Here is a 15,084-nt window from a genome sequence, read left to right on the forward strand (position 1 = left end):
CGCCTACACAGAATGACAGAGGGACTCAGGAGCCGGGCACACATGGACCAGGCAGCCAGGAAGCGACTGCAACGTTTATTTCAACCGTTTCACCCAATTCTGCCATGTAAAAAGTCAACGCTTACAAAATGTAAAAATAAGATGTTCCTATCAAAATTATACTGATTACAGCACAGGTTTGTTTTTGGTATAGTTCTTAAAGAGTTGGCACCAAATCTATGAACACGTTTTAAGGCTTAATAAAACCAAGGAGCAACAAGGTTGATGCGGTGGTGACAGAACAGGGCTCCCGGCAGTGGGGGAGGCCTACCTGTGGCAGCTGGACACTGGCTCCAGCTCGCGCCTTCTTCATTCCCTCTCCAAACCCCATTTCCATGGCTACCCCAGCCAGTGCAGAGAGCCAACTTTTTCTCATGTAACTAGAAAAATAAATGTGTGTATGGGGGGGGGGCGCGGGGACAGGGGAGCCGTAAGGCCAGCAGGAGTTAGGAGTCTTGATCAATCTAGAATCCCCTAATCATTTTGTTGTGTTTAAGAAAAGTTAGGGGCCGGAACAATAGCACAGTGGGTAGGGCATTAGCCTTGCACATGACCAATCTGGGTTCACATATGATCCGCCAAGCACTGCCTGGAGTAATTCAGAGTCAGGAGTAACCCCTAAGAACCAATAGGTATGGCCCCCAAACAAAAACAAACCAAAAAAGAAAGAAAAGTTAGAATCAATAGCTTGTGACTGCATCCCCATGTCCCAAGTTGAAACTAGTGTGTGGTGGTCTCAGACACCTGAAAATGCTCTGGACAAAACAGAAGCACCTGGAAATCACTTGGAACACGTGACTTGTCAGAGAGGAGACAGGCTGCCCATGGGTGCAGCTCCAACTGCACCAGGCTTGATGGTGGGCCGGGCTGTGGCTTGGGGCACTCCGTTTCACCGGCCAGGCCACCAGACCGCTTTGGGAATGCTGGGAAGCACAACTGGAGGCACTTTTGGAAGATGAAAGCAATCCCGTCCGCCAAATGGAGGCCTCTGTCTACTGGCCATGGCCTCCTGGGTGGGGGCCCACTGACTATGGCCCAGGGCAGCCTGAGCAAACCTCCCCTTCTCTGTGTACCTGAGTAAGGGGTTTTTCTAGAAAGGCATGAGACACCTGAGCCCAAAATGAAGCTGGTCCTTGAGGGTTCAATCCAGAGCATGGCTTCTTCCCACCATCAAAGAGACCCAGTCTGTGGGGGCTGCGCTACACTGCCCAGTGGCAGGGGCACTTGGGAAAGAGGGTGGCCTCTGCAGCACCAGGCCAGGGGACCAGCAGCTAGGCTTTTGCTGACCGCTACAATGCAAAGTAACAGATGGAGTGAGTGGCCATGGCTCAGGAGAACAATGTGCAGAGGTCAGCAGCTAGCATGGGCTCTGGGGGCCGCCCAAGAGACCCCCACGGTCCTGCCTTTGGCCTGCCCCTCCCCACAGCACCGAGTGCTACTGAGGCTGTGCCACCCCGGCCCCCACTCACACCAGCCCTGGTCTTCACGCTGGGGCCTGCGGAGAGGTGGAGGTGGAGACCAGGGAAGCCAATGGGCTTCAACATCTATAATGAGGTCGAGCCCCCAATAATGACAGCAGGAGCACTGGCATCTGAAAGGTGAGGTCTGGGTCAGGGGAGGGAGTATGGGCTTCTGGCCTCAGTAGAAGGAGATGCTGGATTTGCCTCCAGGTGGATTGAGGACTTTGTTATGGGAGCGTGGCCGGGGCCCCAGCCTGGGCTCGTGGCTGTCGAGTTCGGGCGTGGGTGCAGGGCTTGCGTTGTCTGCTGCCTGACCAGGCGCTTCTCCAGGGGCCGAGTTGGCTGCAGCTGTGAACAGAGGTGGCACAGTGCCCGTCAAAGGACAGAGGAGGGTGCTCCCTGGACGGGAGGGAAGAGTGTCCTCGGCACTCCGCCCTGCCCATGATGCACAGGGAAAGCATCAGCCCAGAGCTGGGAAGCCCCAGGACCTGCCCTCAGGAGCTCAGGGCAGGTCTGGGTGGTCCCTGGGCTTCAGACACTAGATCAGCTGCCCAAGGAGGCCGTGCTGACCACCAGGGCCAGATGAAGGACAGCGACCAGCTGGCAAGTTTTCAGTAGCACTGAGTGGCGGCCTCTGGCCTGGGGCAGAGCACACAGCTCACCTGTTGGCTCCGGCTCCGGCTCACCACCTTCACACATGAATGCATGGTCCTGTAATGAGCAAGCCCCATGTCAGTACTTGGTACCACGGCACCGCCACTGGCCACCCGCAAGGAGCCCCTCTTGGTCAGCACCCAGATACTTGCCTTGCCCAGTAACATTTCAGACCATGGCTCTTAAAATCATCATTTAAAAATTCTAACCAGAGGGGCCGGAGCGATAGCACAGCGGGTAGGGCGTTTGCCTTGCACGCGGCTGACCCGGGTTCGATCCCCGGCATCCCATATGGTCCCCCAAGCACCGCCAGGAGTAATTCCTGAGTGCAAAGCCAGGAGTAACCCCTGAGCATCGCTGGGTGTGACCCAAAAAAACAAAAACAAAAACAAAAAAAAAAAAAATTCTAACCAGAGATAATACAGTGGGTAGGGCATTTGCCTTGCACACAACCGACCTTGGTTCAATCCCCAGCATCCCAATAGTCCCCCTAGCACTGCCTGCAGTAATTCCTGAGTGCAGAGCCAGGAGTAACCCCTGAGCACCACTGGGTGTGGCACCAAAACCAAAATAAATTAAATTTAAAAAATTCTAAACAGGAGAGCTGGTGATAGTACAGCGGGACAAGGAGCTTGGTCCCCTGAACATCACTCAGAGTGAGCCCTGAGGACCACTGGGTGTGATCCCCTAAAACAGGGGCCCTGGAGGCACTTCTGGGAATTCCTGGCTGAGTAGTAAGGGCCTGCCAGGCAGGTGATAGGGCCAGAGCTCAGGCCCTGCATGTGCATGCCCTTCCCTTGAGCTGCCCCCTGGCCACACAGACTCTGATCTTGCAACCAAAAACCCCCTGCCTCCCCTGAGCACTGCCACGAGTAGTTCCTGAGTGCATGGGCCAGGAGTGACCCCTGTGCATCGCCAGGTGTGACCCAAAAAGAAAAAAAAAAACAAAAAAAAAACCCTGCCCATCTTTGATGCCAGAGAAGAGTGGGAGCTGAGGGAGGTCTCACGGTACCTGGACCTGGGCTTCCCTGCTGGCCACTGGTGTCCTTGCTATGCTGATTCACTCACTCAAGTAGCGGCCAGTTTCTTAGCTCAGTTGCTTTTTTTGTCAAGTTGAGCCTGTAAGCTTTTGTTGTGGTCTTGGCCAGGACTGGAGGGACCCTTTTTCTATCCAGGGCCATTTGGATATTTGTAAGGTCCATCATGAGCCATGTAATACAGGCCATGGGAAAGAAGCAGTGTGTCTCTCCCATCCTGTGCCAGGGACAGACCTAGGATTTCTGGGGCCTCCTGAGCCCACAAGCAGTGCGGCCTGTTCACTCTCAGGATAGCATCTCTCAAAGTACACAGTTTTCTTTTATGGCGGGGCAGCTATGGGTGTGGGGGGCCCCACATCTGATGATACTCAAGGGTTACTCCTGGCTCTGCATGAAGGAATTGTATTTCTGGTGGTGCTCAGGGGACCATACGGGATGCTGGGGATTCAAACCCAGGTGGGTTTTGTGCAAGGTAACGTCCTCCCTGCTATATTACTTTCCAGCTTCAGGAAATAGCAAGTTTTTCATTTTAAGAAAGTGTAACTTTTTTAACTTCAAATTTTCTCATTTCTCTGTTTTTTTGGTATCACACCAAAGAAGCCAGGGCTAAATCTAAGATGACAAAGGTACGTGCTCACTGCTTTCTCTCACAGCTCCAATTTCCCCTGCACATCTGCTGAAAGAACTCTTCTCCCGCAAGCGCACTGGGCTCAGTGGAGGAAAGCAACAGCTCCTACACCTGCCCCACTGCTCGCTCTCCTCACGCCGAGTCAGACTGCCCGTCACTGCCCTCTCTCCCCTCACTCCGAGTCAGACTGCCCGTCACTGCCCTCTCTCTCCTCACACCGAGTCCAAATGCCTGTAACTTTGTAATGAATCTTTTTTTTTTTTTTGCTTTTTGGGTCACACCAGGAGATGCTCAAGGGTTACTCCTGGCTCCACACTCAGGAATTGCTGAGAATGGTATGCTGGGAATCGAACCTGAGTCGGCCACGTGCAAGGCAAACACCATACCCGCTGTGCTACTGCTCCAGCCCCTGTAGTGAATCTTAACACTGGCAGGTGTTAGCTTCCCAACTTTATTATTTACATTTTGGAATTACACCAAGCAGTGCTCAGGATTTAATCCTAACTCCATTCAGGAAACACTCCTTGTGATGCTCAGGGGACCACATAGGGTGTCGAAATTCGAACCCTGGTTGGCCACATGCAAGGCAAGCATCTTCCCTGCTTTACTATCATTCTAGCCTCCCATTTTACTTAATTTTTTATTTATTCTGACTCATTTTCAAGATTATTTAGCCATTTGGGAGTCCCATAAAACCCCAGGCCCCTTTGAGGATAGGTTTTCCCATTTTCTCAATTAGACATGCTGGCTCTGGTAAGAACTGCTTTCTTGGGGCTAGAGTGATAGCATGGCAGGTAGGGTGTTTGCCTTACACATGGCCGATCCGGGTTCTATTCCCAGCATCCCATATGATCCCCTGAGCACCACCAGGAGTGATTTCTGAGTGCAGAGCCAGGAGTAAGCAAAAATTAAAAAAAGAGAACTGCTTTCTTACTATTTACTCTCCCCGAGGGGGGAGTGGGAGTTGGCACGGACCCGGGCTTTTGGTTGCATACAGTGGTCCTCATGGATCACAGGTAGTGCCAGAGACCATCCAGGACTGGCTGCATCAAGGCAAGCCCCTTCTCTGCCATCCATCTCTCTGACCCTGGGGCTGCCAGGGTCACACCTCTCTTGGGGCAGCCACTGAACCCAGAAGCCTGTGGTCATCTGCCAGCTCGCAGCAGGGGTGATTCAGGCTTATGCTGGAAGAGCTCAGAGTCTAGCCAGGCTGGCTCTTCCGTGTGCTTAACTCTAATACCTGCTCGCTCTGATTCTCACACCAGAGAACACTGAGGGTTTGCTCAGTGCCACATCCCACTGCAACTTTCCACATGGGTGCTGCCGGGTTAGAAAGCCCTTGGGGAAGGCATCCTGAACCACCCTCCAGCAGCTGCCTGGCCTCTCAGCACATGGTTGGTTCTCCTTTGACGGTTTCCTAAGGTGATGTATTTGGGCCCGAAAGTCAAGTGTGGGGTCCGGAGAGCTAGCACAGGGTTAGCCGGGGCGCTGGCCTTTTCCGGCGTGGGGCCCGGAGAGCTAGCACAGGGTTAAGTAGGGTGCATACCTTGGGTTTGTTGGGGTGTGCCAAGGGCACAGCAGCAGCCACGGGGGACCCAAAGATGTTGCTGGTCTTGCCCCCTGGTGGATTCAAGCGCTGTCGAGGCTGCAGGGGTGCTGGTGCCTCAAAGATGCCGCTTCCTTTCCCTCCTGCAGAACAAGCACAGAGTGAGTGCCCAAGGCTTCCTTCCCCCCTGCAGAACAAGCACAGCCTCAGTGCCAGAGTTCTGGACCGAGCCAGGAGGCACTGGCCTCTGGGCGAGGAGCCCCTACTGCTGAAGAATCCTTTCAAACACGTCAAGTGCTCTTTGGAAGACAACAGGCAAAGAGTGGCTAGGTTTGTAGGCCAGACCAACCTGATTTAGTAACGCGCCCTGGCCAAGTGACTGCCCTCTGGGATATGATGTTCATCAGAAGAATGATGTCATTCTTCTCGCCTCATTCCCAGTGAAACCTCCAGTGACAACTAGATGTGGATGTCAGTGAATAACAGACACTCAACATCTCTGCTGTCACACACAATGATTTTAACAACCATGAAAAACACAGGTATGGAGGGCTGGAGACGAGTACAGTATTGCGGGAAGTTGCTGCTTTGCATGTGACCAACCCCAGTTCAATCCTGGTTGGCATATGTCCCCCCAGATACAAGCTGGGGTCACTCCTGAGCAGAGACAGAAATAGTGCCTGAACTCCACCAGCTATGGCTGCAACCCCCAAACACACAGAACTCGTACCTAGGGGTTGTGGAGACCGATCAATATGCTGGAGAGTGGGCTCTGCACACAGGAGTCCCAATAGGAGTGAACCTCAAGTGTGGAGCTAGGGGGAGCCCTGAACACCTCCTGGTGTGGCCTCAAAGCCAGAAAGTGTACACCTGTCAATGATCACTTAGAAGAGAACTGAGGAAAAGCTGTGCTAAGAAACCATGGGGCCTTGAGGGGCCCAGCAGCAGTGTCTAGGCAGCCTCACAGTCAGACTCCAGGCCCGGAAAATGTGCCTTCTCACCAATGAGCAGAGAACAGGGCTGGCACCCATACCTGGAGGAAGCCCAGCTTCTAGGAGCAGAAAGTGCAAGTGCTAGGGAGTTCTGGGTCACTGTGCAGCCATGGCAGAGAGCAGCTCAGAACTACACAGGCCCCAGCAGCGCCCCCAGACACAAGTCTAGCCAGATACACACACTGTGGTCCCTGCATTGCTATTCACAATCGCCATGTTCTGGAAACACCCACTTGCATCATGACCAGGGTGTGGAGAAGATGGAGTCTACATCTACAGCTGAAGAAATTCAGCCCCAAGAGGAAGTCTCATCCTTTGTGACCCTGTAGGGGGTGGGTCATGTTAAGCGAGACAAACACTGGGTGGTCTCATTCCCAATTCCCCGGGAATACAGATATGGAGCAAGCAAAGTAAGTAGCCCCACACCCACCCTCGGCTGGGGACCAGAGGGACCCCAGCAGTGCTGACTTAGCTTTGAAGAGTGTGACAAAGCCCAGAAATGGGGGAATGCACACTCAGCCTGAAAAGCAAAGCAACAAACACTCCCTTGCAGCCCACTCTGAGCTCAGCACTTGGCAGGTGCTAAGGGTGGGGCTGGAGGCACCTGAAACCTTTTAGAAGGGAAGGCAGGCAGGTGTTTGCTCAGTAGCCACAAGACTGGGCCTTCCTCAGAGCTGGGGGTGGGCGGGCTCTGCATCAAAAGCTTCTAAGGTGCTTGGACATGGGCTGACCCCAGCAACCTGTGCACGTGTGAAGTGCCCCCTGGGAACCTCAATGACTCGCCTTGGGCACATGAACTGGGTCCAAGGCTGCAGCTGCCACCAATGGGCTGTGACACAGGCCCTGGACGTGGTGTGCAGAAGCAGCACCAGGGTGAAGAACGGAGAGATGCAAGCGTGCAGCTGAGCCCTGACAACCCCCATGATGAAGCAGCACTGGGGAGGAAACCGCGCGAGAGGGCCAAAGCCAGCACTAAGTGGAGCAGAGAGATGGTGCGGCGGCACGTGGGCAGTCCAGCAGTAGAGCCCACTGGCGGTCAGGCCCTGAGACCAAGGCCCCACGGCCCGAACCAGGCAACTTCCAGAGAGCAACTGGCAAGGTGAAACTCGTGCCCCGCCCCAGGCACAAGGAGCAGTCACTTGGCTTCACCTTGGCTGTCACCCACAGCCTGGACACTCAGCAGTCTAGCCAGGAGTTCAGGCTGCCAAGGCAGAGCTGAGGTTAAGCCAGTCTGCCGGGTGCCCAAGCCTGGCTGCTCCCACACTATTGGCACACACTCTGAGTGGCCTAAGAGCGAGTTCACCCCTCGCCACCTGCCACCCCCACCCCCAACTGCTTCATGGTAACCACAGGCCAAGAGACGCTGACCCTCCACCAAACCCAAGCCCCCAACAAACCAAGTTTTTGTTGGCTCTGTGCTTTTTCGTCCCTTGTTTGGCCAAGAACAGTCTGTGGCCAGAGTGAGCAGGTCGGCCTGGGTGTGGCCTGGGCTCATAACCTGCCGTAACACTCAGACCTCTGAGGGTGCTGGGAAAGCAACCCCACAAGTGCAGCTCAGCTGATGGTCTGGCTCTGAGGGTCTCGCCTGCGACCAGGAGAGACGAGGCTTCCCTCACCCAGTGACTGGGCTTCTCCCTGCACTTGGCCCAGGGGCTGTGGGACCCGGGGGACCTCAGGGCCGGGACAATGGAGGGAAGAGCTAATGCCAGGTTTCTGCAAACAGGCTCAGGGTGGATAGTCCCCAGGACGCCACCTGGGGGGTTGGTCCTCTTCGGGAGGCTCTGAGGCTCCTCAGTGGGCCCAAAGATATTCGACGCCATCCTGTTGGGCCGACTTGCTGGAGTGGCTTCTGCTGTGCTGCCACATGGGCCACTTTCTTCTCCTGGGGGCTGCGTGGGCCTGCAAGGAGAGCGAGCTGAGTCAGCACTGGGGGCACCCACTGCTCCTCTGGGCTTCCTGCCTCTCCTCTGTGGAGCTGGGGATCGGCCCCAGTCTCACAACACCAAGACCCCCCCCCCCCACACACACACACCTGTGGAGCTGTGAGTGGCCTCACGGCACCAACACGGCGCCGCCCACACCTGCGGACTCTCCACAGACACCCGGGCGGGACTGGCCCCGCCTCACAGAACTGCGGTGCCTTCCGCACACTGGACCTGGCTTTTCCAAATGCCTGTGGAAAGGGACCCTCTGGGGCGGTTCACGGTGGCCATGTGGCCTACTGGCCTCCCTGCTTTGCCTGAACACCTGGTCATGCCACAGACCCCAGAACTGTGTCTCTCTCAGAATGCTCCTCAGAGAAGCGTCTCCTGAGCCAGCGAGGCGCGCCCCGGCCCCGGGCCGCCGGCCAGCAGCGGAGGTGCAGGAGGAGGAACCCGCGGGCGTCGGTCTCCTGACTCCTCGCTCTTTGTTCCGCGGCGTCGGCGCCACACCCGCGGCGCTGAGGTGAGCCCGCGTCAGCAGAGCGTCGGCCCCGCCGGCCCGAGAGTCCGGAGGGCTCGGACGCCGCGGGCGCTGCGGGCGCGGGGGTGCCCGCCCACGGCAGACCCCCAACACTCGGTGCCCCCCCATGCCAAATCCCACGCTACCGCGTCCCCTGAGGCGGCCGGCCCGGTTCCGGGGAGCAGCGCGCAGAGCCCGGACCTCGGGGCCGTGGGGGCCGGAGCCGGGCGGGACCCCAGGCCACGGCGCAGACCCCCGGCTGCTCACGCCCCGCGCCCGACGCCAGGACGCGCGGCCGCCGGAACGGGCTGACGGGCTCCGCGGCCACGGCGCGTCAGGGTCGGGTGAGCAGCACCTGGCCGGGGAGGTGGCGGCGGCCGCGGACGCCACGGGGCTCGGGCCCCAGCGCCGCCCCCGTCCCGCGCCCCGCGCCCCGCCGCACCTGGAGCCCGCAGCACCGTCCGCGCTCTCCGGGCCCCGGAACATGTCTCCCAGCCGCTCCCGCGCCGCCGCTCTGCCCGACGGCCCCGCGCAGCCCGGGGCCCGCCCTCTCGCTGCCCGCCCGTTGGGCTCCGTCGCCGCCCGTCACGCCGTCACCGCCAATCACGGCGGTGCGGCGCCCGCGGTCGATTGGCGGGAGCAGGTGCCGCTCACAGGCTCGGGCTCCGGCATTGGGTGGCAGCCCTGTGGGGGCGGGCCGTCCTTCAGGCGGAGGTGGCGGGGCTCCGTCGTGGGGCGAGGCTGGACCGCCCACATTTTCCCCGACGCCCAGCGTAGACACCGCGCCGGTGCCGCAGTGGACGCTAGCGGACGCCGGTCAGGTTTGGGGGACAGACACTCGGCTGGGGAGGACATCAGAGAAGGGCGTACCTGGGGGAACACGGACGATGGGGGGAAGGCAGCGAAAGCAGGGCGGTTGGGGACACCCACTGGGAGGGACGCAGAGGTTGGGGAGCAGGAAGAGAACAGATGTCAGGACACGTGTGTGAGCAGACCTGGAGCTGTAACACTTAGGGGCAGGGCAAGGGGGAGCGCAGGATCCCGACAGGACTAGCGACAGTGCCCACGCCCCCTTTTCTCTGAAAATGTGGGGTGTCTGTCTCTGCAGCCATCGCAGCAAAAGGGCTGGGCAGAGCCCTCAGCCCTGGCGAAACAGGGTCGCGGAGAGACCCTGAGGTGGCCGTGGAGCAGGGTCGAAGAGAGACCCCAGGGGTGGCCATGAAAGTAGGGTGGCCCAGAGACCCTACCAGTCTCCCACTGACCATGGTGGGTGTTGGGACCAGCGCCCCACACGTGACACACAGGCAGAGACCATCTAGTTACATCAAGTATTAGTATGTATTTATGCACAATAAAAACATTTACAAGTTGAACTGGAAATTTAAACATAAGAAGTTTAACAGTTTTTATTATATTAAATAACCAAAACACCTTTTATTCCCAAAATTGGTAAAGAATAAATAATATAATTTACAATATGGTACAAAAAATAATCAGGAAGAACAGGCATTCTGCTTTATACATACACTGTATATTTATAGCCTATAAAACAAATTCACATCTCAAACAAGCCGACCACCTTAGATGATATGGCTTAAGGGTCTTCAGGAAGCAGCAGGGTGCTGCCATCTCCAGGCACAGCAGAAGCAGGCTGGGCTGCAGGCTCTCCTGGCCCTAGTTCCTCACAAATGCACCTGGTGCCTGTGTGGTCCCCCTCCCCATTTTCAGGCCTGTGCTCCAGGACTGTCTCTGCACAAGCAGGTTGGATTCAGAACAGGGGAGACCTGGAAAGGACACCACCCCCTCACCCTGAGGGGCAGGAAGCTGGTGATGGGGGAGAGCAGACAGTCTGGCTGCGGGCATTTGCAAACACAAGGTACAGACGAGTTCCATGAGGAGGCCAAGCCCTCCACAGAGGATCAGCTCAGCACTAGTGTCTCGGCCAGCTCAAGTGCCCAGATGGGGGAGCAAACACCCGCCATGGAAACAAGTGTGGCACAGAAATGCTACAGGCCAGAGACAGGTGGAGGCCAGGGGTGTCTGCTCCGTGTCTAAACCAGCAGGGAGAAGTGGACAATTGGGCATTTCATCCACAAACGCTCCTCCTTTCCCCCACGTGGTGAGAAGTGAGAACAGACTTCCAGCTTCCAGCTGGCCAAAGCGGAGGTTCAGCTTCGAGCCCAGCTGCAGATTCTGAGTCCATAGGGTAGCAGGAGCCAAGATGCCCACTAGGCTGTCTAGGGGTCCCTGAGGATCCAAGAGCTCTGGGCCCCGAGTGCCTGGCTCTGGTCGAAGCTCTCTGCCTTACCTGGCATCCCTGGTCACAGACAATGGCTTGAACCCAGCCTGGTGCCCTAATCCTCTGTGGACCTGATGATCAGGGCACAGAGCGAGATCTACTGATCTCCGTTGGCTCCAAAAGGTACGATAAAGTTATGGAAGCAGATTCAACCAACACCTGGGAAAGGGGCCTGGTTCAGACCCCTGCTCTGGCCCCCAGCTTTAGGGTTGTTTGCCACTGGCATCTGGTAGCAGTTTGCACCAAGGGCCAGGGCTCAGAGGGAAGCCGAGAAGCTAGGGACAGGCAGACAGTGCTGCCCGGAAGCCAGCTGGCCTGTCTCCTGTGGCAAGTGCTGCTGAGACCCCCACGCAGACCACCCCCTTTTGCCCCCATCCAGGGTGGCTGGAGTCTGCATGGGAGGGGAGGAGGGGCGGTGGAGAGGGCTGCAGCTGGCTGACACTGAGCTGGGTTAGATCAAGGCTGAGGGACAAACTGGCCACTCCAGGGACCAAAGAGGTCAGGCGACCTGGCTGCTGAGGGGAGGAGGGGCGGCAGGTGGAGGCACTGCTGTCACCCACCTGGCACCAGCACTCCTTGAAGGCCCAGGGGACAGCTGAGCTTCACCTTGCCCTGAGGCTTGGGGCCAAGGCATGGGCAGGGGCGCACGCATACGCCCAGCCTGCTCTGCAGCCGTAGGAGCAAACACACTTTCCCAGAGGTTCGGAGGGTCGCCTCCAAGTCACAGAAGGGATGCTCACGTCAGAGCACCGATGAGCACTGCCCCGTTTCTCTCAGGAATTTCTCCATTCTCTTCTCCTTTCTGTCAATGGTCAAACCTCAGCAAAGGAAGCACAAGGAGAGGGCAGGGAATGCCGGCTGCCCTGTGTCAGTGTCCCCGGAGATATCTGCTGCCTTAGCTGTGGACACCACCAGGTAGGCCCCGGCCAAGCCCTGCTGTGCTCCCTGTCTTGGCTCCCAAGTGGGCTTCACAGAAGGGCAGCAGCTCAGCCCAGCCTACCTGCTGGGCTCTCCAGGGCAAAAGGCACCCCGAGCCTCTCTTCCGGCAAGAGAACCTACTGGAATGTTCAACCCAACTGTGGAGGCAGAAATATGGTGGAGGCAGGATCCCCCCAGGGCCAGTCCTCACAGAGACTAGGATGCGTCTCCTGGCCACCCTCTCCCTGCTCGACACTCGGTGCGACCATCTGGACGCCTCCCCGCGTGTCACTGGGACAGGTCACCGATGGGGGCGCCGCTGCCTCCATCGAACAGAGCCTCTCGGCGACCAGGCTCGCTGATGGACAGCTCCTGGGCCAGGTCGTTGAAGCGAGATATGTAGTCCACGCTGTTCTCATTCATCATGCAAGCCAGCTGGGAATCCATGACCTGTGGGTGGGGAATATGAGCAGCAGCTAAGACCAGGCTCCCAGGAGATCCAGCACCTAATGTGTCTGCAGCCCTGGGGGCACAGGGCCCAACACCCCTCCACACCCCATGAAAGGAGGCAAAGGTTCCAGAAATGAGACGGGGCAGTGGTGTGTCAGTGGAGAGCAGGGCCAAGTCAGGACACAGGGATCTACCTGCTGTGGTGCCCAGTGCCAGAGGAGCCCTAGGCCATTAATGATGGTGACGTCAACAAGCGAATGCAAAGCCATGGTACAAGTCAGAGAAAGGGGAGCGAATCACGCCATCTCCCCTCACCAGTCTTGCCCTCCTGGGTTACCTGCTCCTCAACTCCACGTTTCTGCTCAGACCCATCAGGCCATTTTAGCCACAACTGCAAATGCCTCCCAACACACCAGAACTAGTTGAAATGATGCTTGAGTCCTTTTTAAGGAGGCCCTGCAGAGCCGCCCCCACCAGCAGTATTGGGGTGGGGCACTGGAGTCACACCTGGGGGTACTCAGGAGCCATATCGTGCCAGAAATCAAACCAGGCTGAGTTCGTGCTCTGATCTGAGCCAACTCAGGGACACCTGGGCTCTCATGAGCCTCCGCAGCCCCATCAGGGTCAGACCCCTTAGGCCAGCCAGCTGGGGCCAAGCTGGGGCACATCTTAGGGTATCAGTGGTGCCGTGTCCATGGCGCTAAATGCTGGCAGCACCACACAAACACGAATCCAAATGTGATGCTGCCCGCAAGCGTCCGAGTCCCGGCTGTGCCCTAGCCCAAGGTTCTGGGCCCAAAGGCTCCGAGACCACGGCTGGCCATGGGAGACTACAAAGGACTCTACCCTCCCATTCAGCGTCTGGCTGGTGACGACCCCACATGGGCCAGAGTGCTATGTGGAAGCCCACAGAGCCTTCCCAGGAGTTGGCCAAAGCCCAGTTTCCCAAAATTCTGGCAGGGGAGCCCCTGCTCCTCTCAAGCCCTACGGTAACCTCCTTGAGGGCCACCGTGACCTAACAGCCTTCGGAGCCAGAGTGGGGAATGTTGGGAACACAGCCAGGCTGGGGAGACCCTGTGGCCGCAGCATGGAAGACCATGTGAGCAGGGACAAGCCCTCATGTGGCAAAACACCATGTTCCAGTCAAAAGATGAGGACTACGCAGGGAGCCCTGCCGTGCACACTCCCGTCACTGCCCCCGAGCACAGAAGACCCGATTTCCTACAGACTGCCCCCTGGAGCTCATCTGGACACCTCCCATGAACCAGAAAGTAGGGGGAAGCTGCTGCAAAGAACCGCCCTCAGGCCTCAGCTGCGCCACGTTCCATTGCAGACAGCTTCTGTCCTCGGCCCCTCAGCTCCACGGCAGGGAGGCAGGGGAGGATGTACTGGCCACCAGGCTTCTGGACAGACAGGCCCTTACCTCTGCAACGTCAGCCAAGGATCGAGACACGAAGGAGTCCCGCGAGCTTCCATCCAGCAGGCTGGGGCCCAGCAGTGAGGTGCCGCTGTTGGTGCCAGCAGGCGTTGGCAGCATCTTCCGGCTCTTCTCTGGGGAGATGAAGCTGGCTGCAGAGGAGGAGCAGCCCTGAGACAGGGCCCGTGACAAGCAGCCCCACAGCTCACAAGGGGGCACCAAGTATCACAGGAAGCTGAGGCCAGTGGCTCAGGACTGCAGACACGTGCACAGACGTGGTCTGGGGTGGGGGCCCTCCTCTAGGAATGCTCTGAGCTTGGCTGCTGGCTGCAAACTCAAGCTAACATCCTTAATAGCAGACAGACCTTGGGAGGTGCCCGCGGGGCCCTTAGCCCTCTTACAGCCCCACAGTGAAAGGTCACTGCAGGGATCAGAACAATAGCACAGCAAGGAGGGCATCTGTTTCATCCCTGGCACCTGGTGGTCCCCCGTGCACTGCCCAGGGTAACTCAAACCAAACCAAACCAAACCAAACCCAGAGTTCATAGCGGATCTTGCCCACTGTTGCCACTCCATGCTCTGCAGTCTGAGGGGCACAAAGGCCCTGACCACCCTGAAGGTTGTGCCCATCCCCCAGCAAGAAGCCTCATGGGGAGGCGCTACAAGTCCTCGTACCTGGCTAAGGGCTCTGGTGATTGCCGGGGCAATGGCAGGGCTATGCGTCTGTGGGTGGGAGGTGGCGGGGCCTACCCAGCATCCAGGGCTTGTCAGCAGCCCACAAAGGCATAGTCGGCTGGAGCGCGACAGCCAGATCCAGGCACCCCCTCTGCAGTCTGAGCTCACCCTGAGACTCACCAAACAGGCTGCTGAGTGAGGAATCTGTGGGGTCACTGGGGCACCACTGGGGGTCATGAGTAGGGGAGGCGATCCAGTCGGGCTGGGGGCTGCCAGCTGGCGAGGGAAGACTCTTGGAACTGTCGCTGCCGTTGAGTTTCGCGGGAGAGAGGGGGACACCCTCACCTGCCGACCAAAACCCCTTCAGAGAGCTGCTGTGGGCCTGGCAGCACCCACTCATCCAACTGCCACCCAGAAGGTCTGGGCACAGGTGTCCTGGCTGCATCTCTGCCACCCCACAGATCCAGGACTAGTAAGACCCCTGTGGCCCAAACCCCTTAGAAGCACAGAAGCCCAGGGCCAGCACC

At 57.9% G+C, this 15,084-nt stretch overlaps 2 protein-coding genes across 3 annotated transcripts in view; both read right to left on the reverse strand.

Annotated features, from left to right (window-relative positions):
• Window positions 1-38: 38 nt before the first annotated feature.
• On the reverse strand, window positions 39-9,330 carry JPT2 (Jupiter microtubule associated homolog 2). Its single transcript, XM_004604193.2, has 5 exons — window positions 9,241-9,330; window positions 8,110-8,255; window positions 5,365-5,507; window positions 2,162-2,210; window positions 39-1,847 (listed from the first exon to the last, which is right to left on the reverse strand). The coding sequence occupies exons 1-5, from the start codon at window positions 9,282-9,284 to the stop codon at window positions 1,678-1,680; spliced, it is 552 nt and encodes a 183-aa protein (XP_004604250.1). The 5' UTR covers window positions 9,285-9,330; the 3' UTR covers window positions 39-1,677.
• Window positions 9,331-10,189: 859 nt separating this feature from the next.
• Window positions 10,190-15,084, reverse strand: part of CRAMP1 (cramped chromatin regulator homolog 1) — a 35,323-nt gene continuing 30,428 nt past the window's right edge. Inside the window, exons 19-21 of one of the 2 annotated variants that reach the window (XM_055135423.1) lie at window positions 14,738-14,902; window positions 13,889-14,016; window positions 10,190-12,465 (exon numbers count right to left, since the gene is read on the reverse strand). In XM_055135423.1, coding sequence (XP_054991398.1) covers window positions 12,304-12,465; window positions 13,889-14,016; window positions 14,738-14,902 — 455 coding nt within the window. In that variant the 3' untranslated portion in view covers window positions 10,190-12,303. Of the gene's footprint in view, window positions 12,466-13,888; window positions 14,035-14,737; window positions 14,903-15,084 lie in introns of both variants that reach the window. The other variant, XM_055135422.1, reaches the window with a different exon arrangement.

The sequence above is a fragment of the Sorex araneus genome, chromosome 4 (assembly GCF_027595985.1).
Source record: "Sorex araneus isolate mSorAra2 chromosome 4, mSorAra2.pri, whole genome shotgun sequence".
Taxonomy (NCBI): Eukaryota; Metazoa; Chordata; class Mammalia; order Eulipotyphla; family Soricidae; genus Sorex; species Sorex araneus.